Source organism: Crotalus tigris, unplaced genomic scaffold, assembly GCF_016545835.1.
Source record: "Crotalus tigris isolate CLP2741 ecotype Arizona unplaced genomic scaffold, ASM1654583v1 scf7180000018371.15429387391:27106975, whole genome shotgun sequence".
Taxonomy (NCBI): Eukaryota; Metazoa; Chordata; class Lepidosauria; order Squamata; family Viperidae; genus Crotalus; species Crotalus tigris.
The window spans coordinates 21350086-21374393 of record NW_024096970.1 but is presented as its reverse complement, the minus strand read 5'-3'; the positions used below and the strand labels follow the sequence as shown (position 1 = coordinate 21374393).

General features: G+C 36.5%; 1 protein-coding gene across 1 annotated transcript; it reads right to left on the bottom strand.

Moving 5' to 3' along the window:
- Positions 1-17566: 17566 nt before the first annotated feature.
- Positions 17567-24253, bottom strand: ISCA2 (iron-sulfur cluster assembly 2). Its single transcript, XM_039351937.1, has 4 exons — positions 24138-24253; positions 20327-20492; positions 18666-18781; positions 17567-18044 (listed from the first exon to the last, which is right to left on the bottom strand). The coding sequence occupies exons 1-4, from the start codon at positions 24203-24205 to the stop codon at positions 17870-17872; spliced, it is 525 nt and encodes a 174-aa protein (XP_039207871.1). The 5' UTR covers positions 24206-24253; the 3' UTR covers positions 17567-17869.
- Between the last annotated feature and the right edge of the window lie 55 nt (positions 24254-24308).

Genomic DNA, 24308 nt, shown 5'->3' with positions numbered 1-24308 from the left:
TTGTTATGGAAGCCTTCTTGGCATAGGAAGAAAGCCAGAATAAGACTAAAAAGAGAAATTTAAAATTATATGTCATGGATTAAAAAGGTTTTGAGAAATATGGACTGATTTAAGGATTAAGATTTAGAGTTGAAAATTTGTGATTATTAGAATATATATGTTAAACAGAGTAAGAATGTATTTTCTTGAATAATATGTTTATTTGTATGAAAATTATTTCGTAATGGAATGAGAATAAGAATATGAAAGAGGCTTTTAGAAATTCAGATAGCTTTAACAACTAATTGAGTGTGTTAAGTTAGTCAGACGATGTTTTGTGTAATAATAGGTGTGTTCTTTTTTAGATATGATAATTATTTGAATGAGATTTAAATGCTATTTGAAGTAATAAGAGAGATCTGTGATAAAATCAATGGTTTATGAGATTATGAATTGGAATATATCTGGATTAGTATTTTAAAAAGGATACCCAAAGTGATAATTCATTTATCTAAGATTAAATTGGACTATGGTAATTGTAAATTAATAAAGCTCAAAACAGGATTAGGATTTATAGATATGTAATGTAGAAATGGATTATGTTAAATAGGTTATATCATTTGAGGGAAATAGAGAGGGAACATTTAATGTATTTACTTGAGCTATTATATGATTTTGTTTTTGGATGATTGACCACCTAACCACCACGATGTGTCTTAAGCATTCTGTTGTAAAAGTTAAAAAAACAATAAAATTTGTTATAAAAAAAAGAATAAAGGAAGAAATACAACTGAAACAGTGATACAGGTCACATATTTATCTAATTTTGGTTTGAGGATGTCTGACTCACTAGTCCTGAAGGACAGCTCCACACAATACAGCCTCTTCTCAACCCTAGCCCAAAGCCAAAGCTAGATAATTTGTATTTCTGAAAACAGGTTATTGAAGTGGTGCATCTTCTCCTGATGCAATCTTTCTATATCCATGATGTGTCATGCCTCAATGCCAACAGAGCTGATGACAAAAAAGCAGGTGTCCAGGTCCTATCGGCCACTTTTGGCTTCACTTCAGATTGTGCCATCCCTGTAATATATCTACCTGATTATGCCAAATATAAATGGTTGCTCTCACTGAAGCAAAAGAATTCTGCTTCAAATAGTACACTCCTTACATGGCACATTAGAAGCATGGTAGCTCAGTGACTTAAAGATGCTGGATTTGTCAGCTGAAAAAAATGAGCTTTCTGCATTCCAGCAGTTCGAGCCCTATCACCACATGTCAGCTTCTCATTCACCTCAGCTTCTGCCAACCTAGCAGTTCAAAGCATGCAAAATGCAAGTAGATAAATAGGTACCATTCCAGTGGGACTAATGGTGAAAGCAAGAAACCAACCAACTCCAGACCGGCCCAGATGTGAGGTGAATACAGCAGAAAAAAAGCCCCAAATGACACTGACTCTCCTGAAGAACACCATTAGCTGCTTTGTATGTGGAGCTAGTTTGCCTCTGTGGTATACCCTGGATAGTGCATGAGAGTGAATTGAACAAATTAGCAAACTTAGGCAGGAAACTACTACTCTTTGTAGACTCCTGGTTTCCATGTACCAACACCATATCTTAAATAAATAAATAAATAAATAAATAAATAAATAAATAAATAAATAGGGCAGATTACATGGAGAACCTAGTGGAAAGTATGTCTCCCAGATCCCTTGTATTGTATGTGGCTTCCTAGTAAAGCAGTGCCTGATCCATGCAGGGGGGATAGCCATAGCAATAGCACTTACACTTATATACCACTTCACAATGCTTTACAATCCTCTCTATGAAGTTTATAGAGTCAGCATATTGCCCCCAACAATCTGGGTCCTCATTTTACCAATCTTGGAAGAAAGGAAGGCCGAGTCAACCTTGAGCTGGTGAGAATCGAACTGCCGAACTGCTGGCAGCCAGCAGTCAGCTGAAGTAGCCTGCAATACTATTTTCTAATCACTGCACCATCATGGATAACAGAAGGTGAACCTCCATGATGATCAGGATTGGTAGAGAGGCTTCACCATAAAGCAAAAGTGGAAAGGTTCCACCCACAGATCAGAATCAAACAAATGGTTAAACCTACTCCTCCTCCAGTCATTGGTCAAATCTTATCTCCTCTTCAAGCCTGAGAGGCGAATGAATGTGGTTTTCTCACAGGCAGGGAAGTTCATCAATGGCTATAGATCAACTTCACTGGTAGCAAACTGTTAGGAGAACATCATTCACTGATCGCATTGAGTTATAGTAGTTCAGCTGTGAGGCCATACACATTTATGCTAACATACATTATGCTGCCTTTTTTATTTTGGTTCCTTCAATTAACTTTTGACTCCTGGACATTATCTGGACAAGTCCCTAAAGTTTTATTGGCAAGGTTTTTGGAAGTAGTTTCCCATTTCCATCTTCCTAGAACTAAGAGAAAGTGACCAGCTCAAAATCACCAAGTCATTTCAGAAGTTGACACTTGCTTTGTGCTTAAGGTGGAACTAGAACTCACTATCTCCCAGTTTCTAATGTATCAACCTTAACCACCCAACTGGCTTACAGATCGATAAACTAGTAGTCTACATTTGCCCATGGAAGACTTAAAACCATCTCATTCATGAACAACATCATGAGGATAAGGCAGAAAAATATGTTGCTGGCTCATGTTTATTTCTTGATTAAATGAGAGTGGGGAAAGAGTCAGTTGTCTAGTAGTTAAGGCACCAGGCTAGAAAATGGGGGACTGTGAGTTCTAGTCCTACCTTATTTATGCAAGTCAGCTGGGTGACCTTGAGTCAGTCATTCTCACTCAGCCCAAGTCACCTCACAGGGTTACTATTGTGGGGGAAATAGGAGGAAGGCATGTTGATATGTTCACTGCCTTGAGTTATTTGTAAAAATAATAAAGGTACAACACAAATAAATAAAAAATAGCCCCTAAACTAGTCTTTGTTGATTCAGCATGCCTCTTATATTTGTAGGTGAATGTATTTGATTTAGACTTAGCCTAGATAATGAGTACAAAATCACTGTATAAAAGATCCAAACCCAAACAAGCAGCTTCTTGAAGGATTTCCAGCACTACATCAAGGCAAATTGTGCTTGGAAATATAGTCATTGTTGTGTGAGAAGGTAATATGAGAAGTCCCTGTTTTAAATGTGGTAAGATTTATCATCACAGTGGGAGTCACAGTGACCACAAGAGTTACTTGTTCTACCCCATAGGAATAAATTACAGGCCATTTTTTCAAAAAGAAAAGGAAAAATGAATCTAAACAGGCCTGACTCAAGAGCCACTAATTAAATCAAAACTAATTTCTCTGAATTTAGAATTTAATTTCGCTGGTTCTTCAGAACAACCTATTGGCCTTGCATATTCCATCGTTTTTACTGGAAAAAATATACAAAAATTTATCACTATTTGTATTATATTCATGCTACTCAGTGGAGGGCAGAATCTTATCTTGGACTGGACTTTTAATTAAAATATTCAGCCCTCAGTTCAATCTATGTTGAAACAGATAATTTTCCAAGCCACTGAATCAGATGCCAGACCCAAAGTTGTGGTCACTGTGCTTCCATCTAATCTACCCATAAACCATTCTCTTAAAAGTGGGTATGTTTATCTGGGTATTTTAAAATACCTGTTTGAGTATAGCTGCTATTAAATAAAATGCCAGCAATTTGTACACATGTATGACCAAGATCATAATGTAATACTGTTGAGAAAGTTCTCAAGATTATTATTTCTATGCCTCATAAGAAAGAAAAGTTAGTACTCATGGAATTTTGTTTCTAAACTTCTCCCTTTTCCTCTCACAGAAGCAAAATAACCTCCATACAGCAGCCTCCAGTGGGCTCTCAGAACCATCCACTGTAGAGATTAAGGGTATCTACTGAGAAGAAAATGGTGATTATGATAAGACTTGAGTCATAAAGAATTGCCAGAGAAGTCAATCCAAACAGTTGTTTTCCAGAAAAGACTGAAATATATTGAAATATCGTGTCATTGAAGCAACCATGAACATCAAAGTAGAAACTATAACTCATTTGTGTTTTTACTATGTCTAAAACATACTTGTGCCTTTTGCAGTGTAAGATCTGTTCTCACCCAACCTCCCCCCCCTTTTGAAGAAATGATTCTAGCAGATAGAAACTGAAGATCATGGTATGTTGCTATGGCAATGTGCATTTAATCTCACTGTTTCCAAGGCAACTGTAATGGCCCATTCTATTCCTTTAAAGGATGTCAAAGGTAAATGAGACCTGATTAGGCAAACAGGGACAAGAGTCAAAATACTGTTGGGCTACAAAACCTAGAAACTGTTTTATCATTAAAAAAATAAGCTACCCTAAGACAAGTGATGGGGGCCTGTATAAAAAGGCCACATTTGGTGCAATTAAAATAAAGAGAAGCTATATCTGAAGTACCACAGCATCTTATTGTTATAAAATCCTGGCTGAGATAAAACATTACATTGACCAAGAAGACTTTAGTTTAGAAGATCTAAGAGCAAAAAATGACACATACACATACCTAGCTGGAAAGGCTGGATTTCCAAGGAAGAATCTATGCAGGTAATCTATAATTGCAGAGTTGGTGTCAGGAAACAAAAAGCTCACAATGACCTGATGTTGACAAAGGATGCTAAGAAGAAAAGGGGCTTATTTAGATATGTTCCAAATTAAAAGAAAATGCTAGCTTCCTTGTGGACATCAAAAAGCTAGCTGGTACAAAAAGAAAGACAGATTTTCTCAACTTGACTTGATCTTTTTGCTCTTAGATCACAAATAACAAAGTATGTGTTTCATTACACAATTGCATGGCAGGATGGAGAGGTTGAATTGAAGCTTGAGACTTATGAAAGAACAATCAGAGAATACCTTCTCACTCTGAACGAATCTAAATGTCCAGGTCAGATTAATGCACTTTAGAATAACTGAAAGAACTTGCTGATGGTTTGGCTGAAATGTTATCTTTGAGAAAATTTGGTGAAGGAGCAAATGATTCTGCTACCTAGAAAAAAGAGGTAAAAGAAAGTTTTAATGAAATAGATTATGCAAACTGGCATGAATATCAGAGAACATTCTAGTGCAGAATATATAGAGACTGATGTAAGCATTATGAAAATGGTATGATAATTTATTGGATGTCAGCATGGATTTTTTAAGAGCAAGTCTTATCAGATTAACCATATCTGTTTTTTATATTTAGTAGATTATAGGCATGGTGTAGCTATAATAAATCTTGATATCACAAAAACATGTACTTCATATTGATGATAATGTTGTCTTTCAAAAAACAGAGGTGAGCAGTACAGGACATGCTGCCTTGGATTTGATCCTTACTAACAGGGGATTGAAAGTATTAAAACAATTGAAACTTTGGTACAGGTGACCACATTTCGTTAGAACTCTTGATTTAAAAATAGTTTGGTTAAAAAAAGGCATAGATTTTAGGAAAACCAATTTTAATAAAATAACAGAATGGTAAGGAAGATACCATGGGAAAAAAAACCTTAAAGGCACAGGTATTCTAGCTAGCTGGGACTTCTGGAATAGAATAGAATAGAATAGAATAGAATAGAATAGAATAGAATAGAATAGAGCAGAGCAGAGCAGAGCAGAGCTGGAAGGGACCTTGAAGGTCTTCTAGTCCAGCCACCTTCTTGAGCAGGAGAACCTATACCATTTCAGACAAGTGACTGTCTAGTCTCTTCTTAAAAATCTCTAGTGATGGAGTGCCCATGATTTCTGAAGGCAAGCTGTTCCACTGGTTAATTGTCCTTACTGTTAGGAAGTTTCTCCTTAATTCCAGGCTTCTCTCTTTGGTCAGTTTCCAACCATTGTTTCTTGTCTTGTCTTCTGGTGCTTTGGAGAATAGTTTGACACCCTCTTTTTTGCAGCAGCAGCCCCTCAACTACTGGAATACTGCTATCATGTTGCCCATTTCTTTTTTTCTTGTTTTGTAAAAAAAAAATTTTTATTTTCAATTTTACATTACATTCATAAAAAATACTTCAGATAAAGAGTAAAATAAATTTATACACACAACTTTCGGTATTGCTCACCCATTTCCCCCCAAACCACATCTACCCTCTAACCTCTTCTCTCACTTCCCTCTTTCCCTCTTCTTCCTCACTCTCCCCCTCTCCTCCTTCTCCTCAACCTTCCTACTTACTTCTCCCCTTTCTCCTATCTTCTCACTCCGTATGCAGTCCAGGGGAAATGCCCGAGCAATTCCTCTCTCCAAATTAAAACATCAATATTGTATACAATAAAACTATTTCTACTTATCTGAACTATTTAACCTCCAACCCATCCTCCTCCCACTCCGCTCCCTCCGCCCCCCTCCCCCCTCCCCGACTTCCCAGAGCCAAGTACAGGGTTATACAAACATATTAAACATAATCCATTTAAGTTTACTAATTATACAATAACCAAAATCATACTAACCCTTAACTCTCTTCAAACTTTAACATCATAATTTTATAAACAAATCCATTACTCACAAAATAAATGAAACTTTGTAGTTCCATATTTCTTCTGAACATATTCTATCCATCTTCTCCATACAATAACATATCTCTCTTGTGAATGGTCCTTTAAATAAGCAGAAATTTTAGCCATTTCTGCTAAATTAGAAACCTTAAATACCCATTCTTCTAAAGAAGGCAGAGAGTCTTTCTTCCAATATTGACCCACCAATAATCTTGTTGCTGTTATTAAATTCAACATTAAAATAGTTTCTTTAGCATCAAAATCCACAAAAGTACCCAACATTTCTTTTTTTCTTTAGACTAGCCAAACTCAAGTCCTGCAGTCATTCTTCATATGTTTTAGTCTCCAGGCCTTTGATCATTTTAGTTGCTCTTCTCTGAACTTTTCCCAAGATCTCAACATCTTTTTTTGTAATATGGTGATCAAAATTGGTTGCAGCATTCCAGGTGTGGCCTTAGTAGAGTTTTATAAAGCAGTAATCTCAAAAAACACTATAGAGGAAATAAAACAGAAGACATTTCAACAAATTGATGTGGTTGAACAGGCAGTTCACAAAGGAACTGAAACTAAAGAAGAATATTAGTAAATAAAATGAAGGGTTTATGATCAAAGAAGCCTCTTGCTTTAGCTTGGAAATGTAGGAACGAGGTCAGGAAGGCAAAGGCAGAAAATGAACTAGCTGGAGAGTTAAAATTCATCAAGATTTTTTTTTTTCAAATATGTTAATAACAAGAAAATGACAACAAAAGTAGTGGTTGCTTATTTTGAATGGACAAATCTTAAAAGTTTACCAAGAAAAGAAAAAGAAAAGAAAAGAAAAGATGAGAAACCCAACTATTTTGTTTCTGCTTTTTACAGGGAAAGGAAATTGTGATTTGAATAGTGCAGACTAGGAACAAACATACCAGAGAAGGATGCAAATTACCAAAGAAGTAGTAAAGAGAGTCCTAGCTAATTGAATGCTTTAAAGGCCTCAAGCCTCTTGAAATATATCCTAGAATAAAGAAGGATCTGCCTAAAGAGCTGTCACATCCTCAGTAAATTATATTAGAAGACTGTTAGAGACCTGGGAAGATGCCAGAGGGCCCGACAGCAAATGAAGTCCCTTCTCTTCAAGAAAGTAAAACAGAAGATTCCTGTAATTACTTAGCACTGTGTCTACCATTGATCACTAGAAATTTACAGTATGTATTACAATAGACCATTTGTAAGTATCTTGAAGAGAATGCTATGATTGTTAAGAGCCAAAATGGCTTTGCCAAAAATAAGTAAGGTTAAGACAAATCTTGTGTCTTTCCTTAACAAGGTAACTAATCTAGTGGACAAGGAAAATGCTGATGTAATCTACTTTGATATGAGCAAAGCTTTGTACAGAGTTCTACATGTCATTTTCCCTGAGAACCTGTTAGAAGTGTCACTAGAATGGCCCTACAGCAAGGTGAATTCACAATAGTCGGACTGATCATACTCAGAGAGTCAGCATTCTTGGCTATATATCAGGTTGGGCAACAGCAACATGTGGAATTCCACAGGATCAGTTGTTTGGTCAGTATTACTCAACATGAATTAATTATTTACCCAGATGATAGATCTGATGGACCCCTTATGAAATTTGTGGATGCCACAACATTTGGAAGTCAGGCCAATAACCAAGATGACAGAACAAAATTGCAATTTAATCTAGACAGGTTGAAAGGAATACGTTCTTGTTAAATGTAAGGTAGGGAGGAAAAAATATGACACACATACAAGATGGGGAAGTCATGGCTAAGAAACATGACATCTGAAATAGAACTAAGGATGATCACTGAGAAACAGGTGAATATGAGTCACAGTGTGAGACAGCTGCTAGAAGGGCTAACTCAATTCTAGGCTGCATCAAAAGTAGCACAATACCAAAGAGATGCGAAGTCATTATTCTTCTTTACTAAGCACTGGAAAAACTCATTCAATCATTCTCCACCGTTCAGTCATGTCTGACTCTTGGCGACTTAAAGGCAAGTGCTGCTCTCCATGCTGTCCTGTCAGGCACAGCTTCTTCTTGTTTTCATCTTTCTATCAGCTTTGATGGTATCAAGCCAGCAAGTTCTTTGCTTATCCCTTCTTCTTGATCCACGAACCATTTCTAGCATGGTGGCTAAAGTAAATCAGACTTAGTCTTGTGATTTTGGCTTTTGGTGATGTTTCTGGTTTTATATGATTCAGCACCTCTCTACTGGTTGTTCTGGCTGTCCATAGTATACACAATAATTTATGCCAGCACCATAGTTCAAAGGTGTCAATAATTCTTCAATCAGCTATTCTTAGTGTCCAATTCTCACACCCATACATCATTATAGGGATGACTATTGCTCTAACTAGCCTGCTTTTTGTCTTTATATCAATATCTCTGCTTTTGCAGATCTTATTCATGTTATAGAACGACCATCATGAACAATTTTTGATCCAAGGAAGATAAATTCTCAAATTAATTCAATTTCCTCCTTGTTGATTTTTAACATCTCATGTCTATTTGCAGCTGTTGTCATTATCTTTATTTTCCTGAAAACTCAATCCTATTCTTCAACTTTCATCCTTGATTTTCCAGATTGTTTTTCCTGGTCTTCCTTATTTTCAGGCAATAGTGTTGCATCATCTGCATACCTCAAATTATTTATACTCCGTCCTATTCTTCACTCCTAACTCAGGCAATTCCAGGTCTAATTTCCGTATGATCACTTCAACATACAGATTGAACAAAAATGGTAATAAAATACATCTCTGTCTAACTGGGCAGACGATATGTACAGTATTATGTACTATTCTAGACACATTAAAAGGTTAGAGTTTTGGAAACGACAATGAAGATGATATATGGACTTGAGGAATATCATATGAGAATAGACTGATGGAACGGGATATTTATTCTGAAGGAAAGACTTGAAAGTGTACTATATCAGTTCAGGTAAATATAGGGAAGTTATGGAAGATAGCTAAGAATCATTTTCCATGGCCACAAAAACTAAGACTAGAAATAATTATTATAAGTTACAACTATCAGGATTTTATGAAATATAAGGAAAAACTTTTGCCAGTTAAGTTCTGTATTACAGAAAAATAATCTAGCTATGAAGGTTTTGTGTTCTCCATCTCTAGAGATTTTTAAGATGAGAATAGATAGCCAGATCTAATGAAAACTTATTTAGATTTATTATTATTATAGCAGATCAGACTGTAATCCTCATAGTTCCTTCCAAATTTTATTTTTCCATGATTCAATGTAATTCTGATTAGGAAGTTATTTAAACTTGTAATTACTATTGTTGATTTATAGTTGAATTGAAAATCATATTCAAAGAGAGCTTACTGACATCATACTGGAGTAAAATATTAAGTAATATGCTACAAAATTCAGAACAGGGCCTGGAACTCTTTTAACATTTTTATTAATGATTTGGGTGGGAAGAAGAGTGAAGGGAATGTTTCTCAAATCTGCATGCAACAAAATTGGGTGGGACAGCTAATGCCTTAAAAGACAGAAATAAAAATCAAGGCAATCTTGCTATATTAGAGATATGAGCTAAAACAACAGGAAAATATTAAAATTAATAGAAACTGCAATAATCCACATTTTATTGCTATTTCTTACATTTTAGTTTAAGCAAAAGTCATTTTTACACACATGCAAATGGATATTTATGTATTTTATTAGCCTTAGTTTTATAGACTGTTAATAATTTCATATCGTGTTTTATTTGCATTTGAGAACACTGAATTAGTGTATGTATTTTTATTGCAAGTTTTTTTGTTAAATGATGGTGACTGAAATAATGAATGCAAAATTTTTCACTTAGGAAACACAAATCAGATTAATGGAGAATACTTGATTTGGCAATACTACATGTGAAAAGAATATTAGAATAGTAACTGATTATCAACTGAATGGGTCAGCAGTGTGATGTTGCAAAAAATGCATGTGCAATTGTCACCTGGATCAACAGAAATGTAACTGTCAAACCAACAGAAGTGATACTTTCACTTTATTCAGCCAACCTCATTATTGGGACCAGTTTTGAGCACCACATTGTAAGGATTCAGAGAAATCAGAACAGACTCAGAGAAGGGAAAAAAAGACAGTTGGGAATTAGAAGATAAACTATAAGACTAGAGACTGAAAGAATTGCAAATGATCAGCCTTGAAAAAAAGAAACATTCTTCAAACACCTGAAAGAATATTATGAAGCAGAAGGTGCAGGGCCTGTTCTCTGACTCCCAGGGGGCAGAATACAAAACAGGAGTTTAAGTGACAAGAAGACTGATGCCAAATGAATGCTAGGAAAAGAAACAGTAAGAGCATTTAATGCAACCAATCATCCAGAGGGATTTTGGATTTCTGTTCACTGGATGTATTCAAACCACAGGCTAGATGGTTATCCTTTGTTGTGTTCTGCCTAGAGTGGGGTTGGGTTTTTTTCCCCCCAGAATTTCCCCTTTCAATTTTATAAAAATCTAGCTTTATTGTGATGCTATTGTCCTTATAGATATTCAGAAATTTAATTTGAAACAGAACACACGAATACTCCAAAGCGTTGCCTTTGAAGAACTTCACTGTGAGTCCTCCTATGAATCTATCTAAACTACCCCAGTCAAACGTACTCCTTCAAGCTGAACCTCAACAGCAGTTTGGACATGCAATCTCAAGGACCCTGCACAGGTAATTTATTTATTTATGAGACTGATATACCGCTTTAAGTGCAAGCACTCTCTAAGCGGTGTACACCAGTAAGCAATGTATATATATATTTACATTGCCCCCAACAATCTGGGTCCTCATTTTATCTACCTCGGAAGGATGGAAGGCTGAGTCAACCTTGAGCCGGTGAGATTTGAACCGCTGACCTGCTGAACACAGTCAGCTAAAGTGGCCTGCAGTACTGCACTCTAACTGCTGCGCCACCTCGGCTCATTGTAATCCTCGATTTACAACTACAATTGAGCCCCAAATTTCTGTTGCTGAGACATTTGTTAAGTGAATCTGACTTCTCCAGTTACTTTGCTTGTCAGAAGGCCGCAAAAAATGATCACATGACCCCAGGACACTGCAATCGTCATAAATATGAGTCACTTGCCAAGTGTCTGAATTTTAATCACTGGACCATGGAGATGCCGCGATGGTCATAAGCTGAAAAATCATCATAAGTCACATTTTTGAGTGCCGCTGTAACTTTGAGTGGTCACTAAACAAATTGTTGTTAAATCGAGGACTACTGTATTACCTTTCATTCTTTAAAGTGCACAAGTTTCCATCACTTCTAATTGCAACAGATCATTCCGATGAATGCCTAGAACAGGGGTTCCCAACCAGGGGTGCTCGCATCCCCTGGGGGTGTGAGATGATATTCCAGGGGGTACGAAAATGTAGGTTTTCAAAATTATAGTGTATATGCATAATTCGTTGCTGTTATTTCAAACCTTTGTAAGGGGTGGGAGAATATATCAGAAGCATTCTAGGGGTGCGGAGTATAGAAAAGGTTGGGAACCACTGGCCTAGAACAAAAGTAAACTAGCTTTTGGGCTAAAAGAAAATCATATATAATGTCATTCCTATTTGGAGGCAAGAGGACAGTCTCTATTTTCTTTAAGAAAAGAGGATAGTGGGCAAGTAGGTAAGGAAGGCTTAATGGATGGCTGCCACAGAAGTTGCCTAGCAAGAATTTCAAGGTGGATCTAGAGATGTGATGGAAGATAGTCCAGATTCTCAGGTGGGAGGGAGTGCATTCCAAAAGACAGCAAAGTTTAGATCAGTGTTTCTCAACCTTGACAATTTTCAGGCATGTGGACTTCAACTCCCAGAATTCCACAGCCAGCAATGCTGGCTGTGGAATTCTGGGAGTTGAAGTCCACATGCCTGAAAATTGTCAAGGTTGAGAAACACTGGTTTAGATAGTTGTGTGGGAGAAAGTAAGTTGATGGCTCCTCCCTAGTAGTCCTTGGAGTATATGTTTATAACAGTGCAAGTAGATTGCTTTATTTTGGCAAGATTTTTGTCAATAGATGAGGAAAGGAAACTGCTTAGAAGAACCTCAATGAACCTTTCTTGGTTTTGGAGGCCTGAGAAGAGCCTGCTCCTCTTCCTCAAGAGGACCTTTCATCCTTTAGATTATTTCTAAAAGCCCAAAGCTAAAGCTCTCCAGAAAAAAAAGAAATAGATATTGAAAGGTTGGAGGGAGGATACATTAGTGAGGCTCTCTGGAAATGCCTGCTGTCCGTAGATATCATACTGCTGACCGTTGGTCTAAATAAGATGAAAATGAAAAGACATATCCTATGTCTCTTTATCTGTTTTGAGTCACTGTTGAATAGGATTGTTCTCATTTTTTGCAGATATCATTTATGATGGGCCAAGGGAAATATTTAATCCTTTTGCTTTGCTGCCTTCTGTCTTCATACATCATGAGTTGATGGAAAACAAAATTTAACAATCACAGCACCAGAGAAAGAATGGGATGGTCTTTCTGTTTCTCTCTGGGCTGTTTTGTAGACACCTCCCCTTACACCTTTCTCTGCCACAGCACAAGTTTAATTCAATATTTTTTTTAAAAAAAAAAAAGTTAAAAAAAGATAAAATGATAGCTGCAGTTTTTGGGAGAGGCACCTAGGATTTCTTTCCCCTTCCCATTGTTCTGTGATTTCAGTCTTCACAAAATTGGGAAAGACTACAGTGAGTTAGAATATCCTAGCACTTTTGCACTAATCCATTATTGAATGACATAATTTTTTACATTTTAAAAGTACTGAAGTCCCTAGAATCCCAATTACTACAGTATATAGGTATGTCTTGGTAGCCTTATTACCAAAAACACTCAAAAATGCTATTTTTTTTCACATTTCATACACAAAGTTGTGTCCAGCTCAAGTAGGAGTTGAGTAAATAATACTGCAATGCATACTCTACCACCATTGCACAATCCAAGACAAAGCAGGAATCTCTGCTCTAACTGGCTCATATTTAAACAAATAAAAAAGTCTCCAAATTATATTTGAATCCTGCTAACCACAAATTCATCTCTCTGTAGTTCTTTTTAACAATGCACATGCCATTCTTTAAGGGAAGAATAGCTAAATGCTTGCTGAAAAGGCTGACTAGAGGGATGGGGATATGGTTCTAGCTGTCTGAAATATCCAAACAGAATCTTACCTTACCTTAATGGATAGAGAAGAGTAACAGATTGTATCTTAAGGATGTGTTCAGAAGAGATTGGAATTAGGGTAAAACAGCTTAATATAGTCTCACTTGTAGACCGGAGATAAAATTGGGGAAATATCATGCAGAAGGGGAGGAAATGGCTTTTGTCAAGAAATTATATTATGGTTAAATGCAGGATACAGCCATAGATAAGTCTCACCCATCACACTAAGCCATGCTATGATTTACATGGTTTGGCTCAACATATTGTCCTTAGAATCTAACCATATTAGATGGTAGAAGGCAAACTGTAGCCCCTGAGCCTCATTTTAGCTGCCTCTTATTTCCTACTATTTGGAGTGGGAAACACATGAAAACTATAGCATAAGTCCTAAAAGAGATAAAACAACTTTGCATAGTATTTTGCTAAAGTTGAAAATAAATCACCCTAAGTTCCTAAAAGTCAATGAAATAATCCTGGTCACATGTGCATATTGTATACTACGTTTGTGCCATTCCCCCATCTTTTATGGTTCTCAAATGTCTCAAATATTACATCCCACAAAATATTAAGTATAGCTTTCAGCCACAAAAATGCCCATTCTTACTTTTTGACTTAGCATGAGGGGGTGAACGCAGGCACACAATTTAAATTCAAGAATTCTGAGTCAAGGAATGTACAGAGGACGTAAAGAGAATTCACAGCCCTACAGCCCTACGCTCCTAGTTATCTCAAGCTGTGTTTACTTCATCAGGATATTTAGAACTAGTAAATTTTCTTGTGGCTGTACATTTGGGATTTAAAAATCCTTGCCAATCTACTGTGAATAATAGCAAGAATAGACACATTCTTTTCCTTTGGACTTACAGGCCAAGGGAGATAAGACATTCTTAAATCAAAGAGGCCATTATACCTGAATAAGTAATAGTGTCTTTAAACCTCAATAATACTTGAGCCAAAACCAATCTGAAAAATATTCTAAAGGCACAACTTGAAAATCTATTCCTTGGGGTCATCACCCTTTAAAACTGTGAAGATTGCAGACACATCTCTTTTATTGAAGTGTATTTAAATTATAAAAAGGGCATGAGATTGTCAGATTATGGTACACAGCAAAGTAGTGTGTGTGTGTGTTTGTGTGTGTGCGCATGTAAAATATTCATGCTCCTTTTAACCAGAACAAATTACAAAAGATATCTAGAATTGAAAAGTAGGGAATTTCTAAATACATTCAGAACTCAACTTGTTAGGTAACTGAGTTAAACAATAGCACATGAATTCACTTTTAATTACCCTGAGAGTCATAACCTTTTGGAGGTCTCCTGCCCATTTTATTAGATCTATTGCTTTTTACTCATCTTCGGTGTGTATATTTGCATCAATCTACATCCCCATAAAGTATCAATATAAAGCTGATGTCTTATGCCTGTTTTCTACATTTTGACAACACAACAGCTCAGCAAATCTAATTAAATCATGGATTTGCAATAATTTAAACATTATCCTGCCCATGTTTTTCTTTCCATTTGGCAAATGGAATAGTTTCAAATATTTAAGGGTGTACAAATGGAATAAAAACAACTCTACTGCGCTTAGACAATTTGGGAATGTTATAATCAGTTTGTTTTCAGCTTTTTTTTTTTTTTTTTGAAAAAAACACACCCTTAATGCTGTTCTGCTAATAGCTAGCATAATTTGCCTCCAGTTTATTTTTCTGACATTTAACATATATAGTAATTTTAGCTCCATAGTTTTGCATTTTGGGATATCACAGTCACCTTTTAAACAAGCACCAGATAAGGCTTTTCCATGTTACGGTTGATGAAGAAGTATTTGAGATTTTCCTTGTTAAGACATTGCTGGCTGAGGAATTCTGGGAGTTGAAGTTCACACGTCATAAAAGGGCCAAGTTTGAAGACCCCTGGTCTAAACCAGGGGTCCCCAATCCATGGTCCGTGGAATTCCAGAAACCAGGCCACGGAAACAAGCAATGCCCTATCCGTGGGAAGCAGGCAACACATGAAACCACATGGAAAACCCGGTCCCTGGTGCCCAAAAGGCTGGGGCCACTGATCTAAACAATACAACATTTCTCTACTACTTTTCAGGCAAAAACCAATAATACATTTTTTTCCTGCTCTTTGTCCATCTGTATCACAAAGGGTAAGGCTGCCCTCTAGTGAAGCAATGCTATAATTGAGTGGGTAACACATTTGCATCTCCTGGGACATTATACTAGAGCACTGAGGAGAAAAATACCCTCCTCCTCCATGCTCTTGTAGAAATATCTGAAGTACAATTATGTAAATCAAACTCTGGTTCATCTAATTTTCCCGGACTGGGGGAAATTAACATACTCATCCCCAAACCCTTCAGAAAAAGGAGTTAGCAGCATCATTTTCAAATTCACTATGTAAGCAGAGCAAATCAATTCTTTCTCTAGATTCTCCCCCCCTTCAATACTTTTAAAAAAACCTACATTTCCTTAAAAGAAATTATGTTTCAAGTAAGTATTTAATACCTTCATTAAATTATTTGGACAGATGCATGAGAAAATTTACCATACAATATATGGTGTATGCTTTCTGCATGCTGGTAAAAATGAGACATACTAAAAAGCAAAACAAAAAAACCTATGTTAATATTTTGAAACAGACGTAGCTCCAAATCCTTTGAGCAGCTAAAATGCCAAATTGTTTCCTGCTGTTTGAGGTGATTGTGTGTGTGTGTATGTGTGTGGGTGTCTGGACTCAGGAGTTAGCGTTGACTCCTATTAACTACTTGGACAAGATCTTGACTTATCTTGGCAAGATTTCAGAAGTGTTTTGCCATTGCCGTGGTGGCGCAGTGGTTAGGATGCAGTACTGCAGGCTAACACTGCTCACTCCAGGATTTCAATTCTGATTCTTGACTCAGTCTTCATCCTTTCAAACCAGATTGTTGTGGGCAATAGACCGACTCTGCAAAGAGCTTAGAGAGGGCTGTAAAGCACTGTGAAGTGGTCTATAGGTCTAAGTGCTATTGCCTACTTCCTGGGCTGAGAGGGCATAACTGTTCAAAGTCAGCCAGCAAGCTTCTTGCCTAAGGCGGGACTAGAACTCATGGTCTTCTGGTTTCTAGATTGGTGCCTTACACTCTACATCAAACTGGTTTTGGAGTGGAAACATTTAAAAAACACATAGCAGTAGCAGAAAGGAGTCTCCCTGTGTTATAGGAAGGCTCAATGGAAGGGATGTCTCAGAATAAGAACAGCTAACACAATTCCCCCGTCTTTCAGAGGTCTAGGATAAAAAGACTATATGCTGTTGCCTAATTCTCTTAATAAAATCAGGTAATAAATACAAGAGCTAGCTAGCTAACCAATGGAGGATGGGGTGGGATGCTTGCAGAGAATACTTTACTGTAATCAAGAATTTGAGTAAATTTGAGTAAACTAGATTATGCAGACAACCTCTACTGTCCCTTGATCAAAACCCTGGTGATTTTATTTATTTATTTATTTATTTATTTATTTATTTATTTATTAGACTTATATACCGCTTTAAGTGCGAGCACTCTCTAAGCGGTGTACACCAGTAAGCAATGTATATATATATTTACATTGCCCCCAACAATCAGGGTCCTCATTTTACCTACCCCGGAAGGATGGAAGGCTGAGTCAACCTTGAGCCGGTGAGATTTGAACCGCTGACCTGCTGAACATAGTCAGCTAAAGTGGCCTGCAGTACTGCACCCTAACTGCTGCGCCACCTCGGCTCTTGATGGTGATATTTCCATGCTAGCATGCCTATTTATTATTGTATACTGAGCCTCAGTTCAACCTCATACAGAAATCATCCTTGACTATGCAAACCATATTCACACAAATCTCACTATATAGCACTGTAAACAACTAGAAGATTTTAAAATTTAAAAAAATCAGAAAAGATTTTAATAAATAAATAGTTCATGACATTACAGCAGAAGCTGATTGCTTAGATCTGTCCTCTAAAGCAAAGACTTGAGACTCACAGACACCAAATGAGATTAATTCATTTCATATTCAGTCTTGGATAAATCAGTTCTTGACTGAGTCTTGCCTAAGATAGTTTCTTTTATCATGCAGTACAACAGACTAAACCAGTTATTCAGCTGAACTGGAGAACAGGAAAAAACAACACAAGAAACTTTTCTTCATCATTCAGTCCACATGGAGTAGTTCGATCAGAGTTTAACCGAGAAAGATGATCCACAAGAACAACCTTGTTCTGCCTGTGGATTGTTCACTACTTGGAATGAGCTGCGAATTAGCTCCTGATTGAAGTCCACCATTGCTCCTTTCACAAAACTTAAGCTGTCCAAGTCCACAACCACTCTGGCACCGTCTTTCTCAAAAACTCTGGAAAAGGAGCACAGATAATATGTCATGGTATTTGCACAAATCTAAAATACATGTAGCTTTAAACTCCAGTTCACTATAGTTCCACTCCAGTTCATGCGTAAACAAACATTCAAAGGAGGCTGGGAATCTTTTAGGAATCTTGTCCAATTACCTAAATTTTGTTTATGATTTGTTTTTGCATTATTTTTAATTGTTTTGAGTCATCTAAAGATACACATTTAGAAATGAATATTTCATAGTGATATAAAGGCTACCTGAATAGAGCTCTGGAAAGAGAGTTCAAAATAACTTGAGTCTCCTCCATCCAATTTCATCCACCAGTCTCACTCTATGAAGTAGAATAGGCTGAGAAAGAACAAGTGGCCCAAGGTTACCCAATGGTGTTCCACAAATGTATAGGGACTTGGCTCTGGTGGATCTAGGTCCAATACTCACCCCCCCCCTATAATTAAATATATGTTGCTCTAAACCCTGGAAATGATATGTATATGTTCAACAGCAGAGAACAGTAAAATATGAATTTGGGAACAAAGGAATTGTTATTCAACCACCATCCTTCTTTTTCCACAGTTCTATAATTCTCTCATCTGTCACACACAGTGTAATCTATGCACTCACCTGTCATCAGAATTGACAACTGTATCCAAGGAAAATTTGTATTGGAAACCTGAACAACCACCTCCTTCTACCTGCAGCCTGAGAAACTCAGACCCTACTGCAATCTCCAACAGCCTCTGTCAATAAAGAAAGGGAAACATTTGTTAACCATGTTTATTATCAATTTGAATTAAACTATTAATGGTTTCAAAGGAATGGTGAGCACAAAAACAGAATTCAGGCATAGAATGCATAGCAAAATTATGCCAGCATTTTTTTTGCCACATGTTCTATATGCCTTATCTATCTGAAAGTCTCACTGTAGAAACACATAATCCTTTGTTGCCACTAACTAAAATCAAGCTTAACTTGTTTCTCTGTTTTATCAGTTGAATCAAACATTTGTGGTAGTTAAAACAATTGGGACAAAACGAATGAGGTTTATTGTAGTTTATTCAGAAATGTCAAGAGGTTTGTTTGAGAAAGCATACTAAGACAAGTGCATGGTTTATATTTATACTGTGCAATAAACATCTAGGTTAAACTTCCTGAAAGCATTCTTTGATTTCGCAAAGTGTTAACAAAGTTCTTCTTTATTCTTAAGCATGCAATACAGGTAGTCCTTGACTTGCAATCATTCGTTAAGTAACCCTTCAAAGTTACAATGGCACTAAAAAATGACTTATGACATTTGATCGTTGCAACATCCCCATGGTCATGTGATTAAAATTCAGATGCTTGCAATTGACTCATATTTATGATAGTTACAGTGTCCCAGGGCCATGTGACCACTTTTTGCAGCCTTCTAATAGGTAAAGTCAATGGAGAAGCCATATTCTCTTAACAACCATGCTGCTCACTTAATAATTGCAGTGATTCACTTAACAATGCTAAGAAACATCATAAAATGAGGTAAAACTCACTTAACTATCTTGCTTAGCAACATAAATTTGAGGCTCAATTGTGATCATAAGTCAAGGACTACCTGTATTATATTTAACTTTTTCTTAGCCTCTGCTAAAACAAACCTTTTGAAACTTGCATCCTTAGAGATTGTAATTAATTCAGTAACTAAAAATTGCACAGTTACCCCAGTTACACATAACTACACACAATTTCATATAGTTATATACATAGTTTATATTGTGGCTATGCTGCACAGCCATTCCAGTCAGCATCCAAAGCGGGTAAGAACACTCTAGATGTGATTTAGGGATGTATCTGTTGGCTACTCCTTATAGACTGGTGTCTCTGGTGGGGTGGAGAGGGCATGGTAGCCATGTAGTTCAGGAAAATAAGTATTCCCGGTAACCTAAATACATTACTTTCCTGAGTTTTTGCTGGCTGCTGGCTGAGGCATGCTGGCTGAGGAATTCTGGGAGTTGGAAGTCCACAAGTCATAAAAGGGTCAAGTTTGAAGACCCCTGCCCTATTAAAATGCTAAGGACTAATGCCCCTGCAAAAATCCAAATAATCCTTGCTGTATTCGAATGTAAAATATTGCATACTTCTAATTTGTCACCTTGGAATTGAGTCAAACATACATTTCGTTTACACCTATATTTCTCTATGACAGATTCATAAAATGGTGTACTGCATGGGCACAGCAATCAGCAGTCTGTATTGTACTCCTGGAGACATCCAATGGCTAAATAGGTCTGGAGACCTCCAGGGAATCATACCTTTATGCAGCTCTCACTGAGATAGATCTGCCCATTATTAGAATAAATTTGGGTCTCTCCAGAGGCAGAGGACGCTATCCACTGTGTTCTTATCCTTGACATACAAGCTCTGTTTTTCATGGTACAGAATGGACTTCTCATTAACTGCCAGATAGCAAGAGAACAGCTACATGGAAAAGATAAAAATGGAATGTCCTTGTTAGGCCAAAAAATAAAAATTAGACTGATAATACAAAAACTGATGACAGTACAAAAGTTATGAAGAGAGGAGATAAGACAAATATAAACAAGAAGCTCCGAAACCTCAGGATCAGCTAGCAAACAGAGACTGGAACTGCTAGAACTATGGTCTGAGTGCTAAAGTTGCAGACCCTTAAAAAGCATCAGTGACACTATTTTGATGGGTACACATCTGATAAAAACTCTGATGATAAAAAAGATGAAACATTTATTGTGATGCAAACCTCAGCCTTTTATACATCCTTTCCATAGAATTTTTAATGAGTATTTATTGTAATATAAAATACAAATGAAAATATAGATCAGAAGAAAAAGGGGGAAAGAGCACAAGAAAAAAAAAGGAAAGAAAAAGAAAACCAGTGATCTCCAACTCTTTTCAATGCAGTAGAATACAAAATACAGTTAGAGCCCCATTTTTTTGTTTTACATTTCTAATATTTCTATAACTCTTCTATATACTTGAATCCTGACATTGGATGCAAGTGTCATTTCTACTGTTCTGATGCAAAATAAATTCTTTTCTTGGATAACATTACAAATGCTGTTAAGTTATGGGGGTTTATATATCTTTCTATGTGAGAAAGAAGGTACAAGGAAAGCAAATGACATGAATTTCTTGTTTGCTTGTCATCTATTTAATAGGAAAGGGAAAAGAAATTGAGGTAAGGATCCTTTCACTTTAGGTAAAAGAAAATAACTGCCATAACTATACTCTGAGGCAGGACAAGAAGCAACAGATGGAAACTAACCAAAGAGAGAAGCAACCTAGAACTAAGGAGAAATTTTTTGACAGTTAGAACAATTAATCAGTAGAACGTGCCTCCAGAAGCGGTGAATGCTCCAATACTGGAAGTTTTTAAGAAGAGACTAGACAGCCATTTGTCTGAAATGGTATAGGGTTTCCTACTACTGCTGCTGCTGCTGCTGCTGCTGCTACTACTACTACTACTACTACTATTATTATTGATCATCGCACAGTCAGCCAGATGTTCAGACTGGATTTGGCATTTTGTTTACCTGTCGAGTCCTTACCAAGGACCTGGGATAGGCAGATGTGGATGTTTGATGTTATTACAGATATCGTTGCATTATTATTATTATTATTATTATTAAAATCTAAACTGCTGTGTTCAGTGATATGATGTTCAAGCAGTAGTTAAACATCAGTAGGTTTGGGAATAACTCATCAAAGGGCTATGTATATTCCGGGGTGAATGCATTTTATGCATTTCCTTCTATGTTCTTCTTCCTATATTTATTCCACAAAGAAGGCCTTTTATAATTAATAATAATAATAATAATAAAGTTGGAAGGGACCTTGGAGGTCATCTAGTCCAACCCCCTGCTCAGGCAGGAAACCCTATATCATTGCAGACAAATGGCTGTCCAGTCTCTTCTTAAAAACTTCCAGTGTGGAATTGATGAACTTATTTGCTTTGTAAATAAACTTGGAGGAAGTCATAGCTATCTTTTTTTCAACAGCTATAAAATTATTGTAACAATATCTGTGATAGGACAACTTGTTGCCTATAATAATTTCATCACAATTTTAATAATTTTCCTGAAATAAAGTAGATGCCTATGAACATTAGAGAGAGAATTGTATACTATTGACTGAAATGAGCAGTGATTTTTTAATCTGTTCTCTCTCACTGGACAACCTCAGATACATCAAAAACCAAACAGCAATCTTCAGTTATTTCTTCTACAGGAAGTCCTTGACTTACAACTGTTTGTTTAGTGACAGTTCAAAGTTACAATGGTACTGAAAAATGTGAGTTATGACCGTTTTTCATAGTTACAACCTTTGCAGCATCCCCATGATCATGTAATCAAAATTCAGATCCTTGGCAACTGATTCATATTTATGACAATGGCTGTGTTCCAGAATCATGTGATCACCATTTGTGATCTTCCGATGACCTTAATCAATGGGGAAGTCAGATTCACTTAATCAGGTTATTATTAACCAGTGATTCACTTAACTATGGCGAGAAAAGCCATAAAATGGGGCAAAACTCACTTAACAAATGTCTCATTTGACAACAGAAATTTTGGGCACAATTATGGTTATAAGTCAAGGACTACCTATAGTGTGCTGCTATAATTATCGATATGACTTGATTTTGCTACTCTTAGCCTCAATACCATCTTCAGACAGTGAAATCTATAAGGTTAATAGTACAAAAGAATGCATGGTTTTCATCTGCTGTGTTTCTATTTTTCTTAAATCTCTTTTGTACTTCCCTGTACTATTTGATGTTTCAAAATACCATCTTTGTGAGGAAGTAATATTACAGTTCAGTGTACAGATAGTCCTCGACTTAAGACCACAATAGAGCTCAAAATTTCTGTTGCTAAGCGAAATATTTGTTAAGTGAATTTTGTCCCACTTTACGATCTTTTTTGTTAGTTGTTAATGACTCTTTGCAGTTGTTAAGATAGTTATGGTTATTAAGCAAATTGGGCTTCCCCATTGACTTTGCTTGTAAGGGGGTAGCAAAAGGTGATCACATGACCCTGGGACACTGCAACAATCATAAATGAGACAGTTGCCAAGCTTCTGAATTTTGATCACATGAACATGGGGATAATGGTCGTAACTGTGAAAAATGGTCATAAGTCACTTTTTCAGTGCTGTTGTAACTTTGAATGGTCATTACATGAACTATTATAAATCAAGGACTATCTGTATAGTCTTCCTGTGAGTCAGTCCTTTCAGCCATAGATTTAAATTTTTTAATGTATTTTGCCTAGAATATTGAAATTAAAAGCACTAGAATTCATTTCACTTCATTTTAAAAACCAACAAGCATAGAAATAGATCTGAAACAAAATTTTATATAGCCAGAAAAAAATGAAATGAAAAAAAAAATTGCACTGAAAGTACAATTCTATGAATGACACTATTGTTATAAAAAATATCTGCAAAACAGAAGAGGCTAACAATTTTGCATTTGGCCAAGTTAATCTAACAATGGCTTAATTTTTCAAAGCACTGAACTGGCAGTATGTAAAATAAGAAATTAACTATAATTGAGTTAATATTTTTGTCTAAAGTTACAGGAGAATTGCTATCTTAGAATCTTTCAGGTCTTACTGCATCTACATTTTGCCACATTTTAATTAATACAGAGCAGTAATTTAAAGACTCAGAACATTCGCTTAGTCAATTTTGTACATAGCAGAACATATACATTGCATTATAAAAGCTTGGATCTTCAGGAAGATGTAACTAAGGAGGTCAAGCTTTACGGATTTTAGATCAATTGCTTCTATTAAGAAACCATTTCTTGCCTGAGATCCTCCTCAACCCCAAGGTACACTTTTGAAGTGAAAAGCCAGTCCAATGGGGTTCAAAAACAGGGACAAAAATGTCTAAAGCCTTCCTAGGGCTGCCTTTTGACTGCTTAAGAACGAGTTATTATGACTCACGAACTGGAAAGGATGCCTACACGATGTGAAATATTGAAAAAAGAAGTTAACACCTCTCCCCACACCTCCATCATATCAAGGCTGGAGGGAATACTGTAGTTAACACATCAACTCCTCACACAAATAAAAATCCCACCTGCTCCGCCTGCAAGAGCTCAGCACCCTAAAACTACCGAGAGCAGCCATTGCCGCCATCTTCATCATTTCTTTCACGTCGTTATTGGTGGAAACGTATCGTAAAGCTTCGTCACGCCAAACGCCAATTGGTCCGCGGGACTGAAGAGACGGCCTCGCTAGGATTGAAAAC

Coding starts and splice junctions, on each gene's coding strand:
- ISCA2 (XM_039351937.1), bottom strand. CDS start 24,205: ATGATGAAGATGGCGGCAATGGCTGCTCTCGGTAGTTTTAGGGTGCTG. Junction 18,782..20,326: donor TCAGTGAGAGCTGCATAAAG/GTATGATTCCCT, acceptor CTTTATTGACAG/AGGCTGTTGGAGATTGCAGT. Junction 18,045..18,665: donor GTTGTCAATTCTGATGACAG/GTGAGTGCATAG, acceptor CTCCTTTTCCAG/AGTTTTTGAGAAAGACGGTG.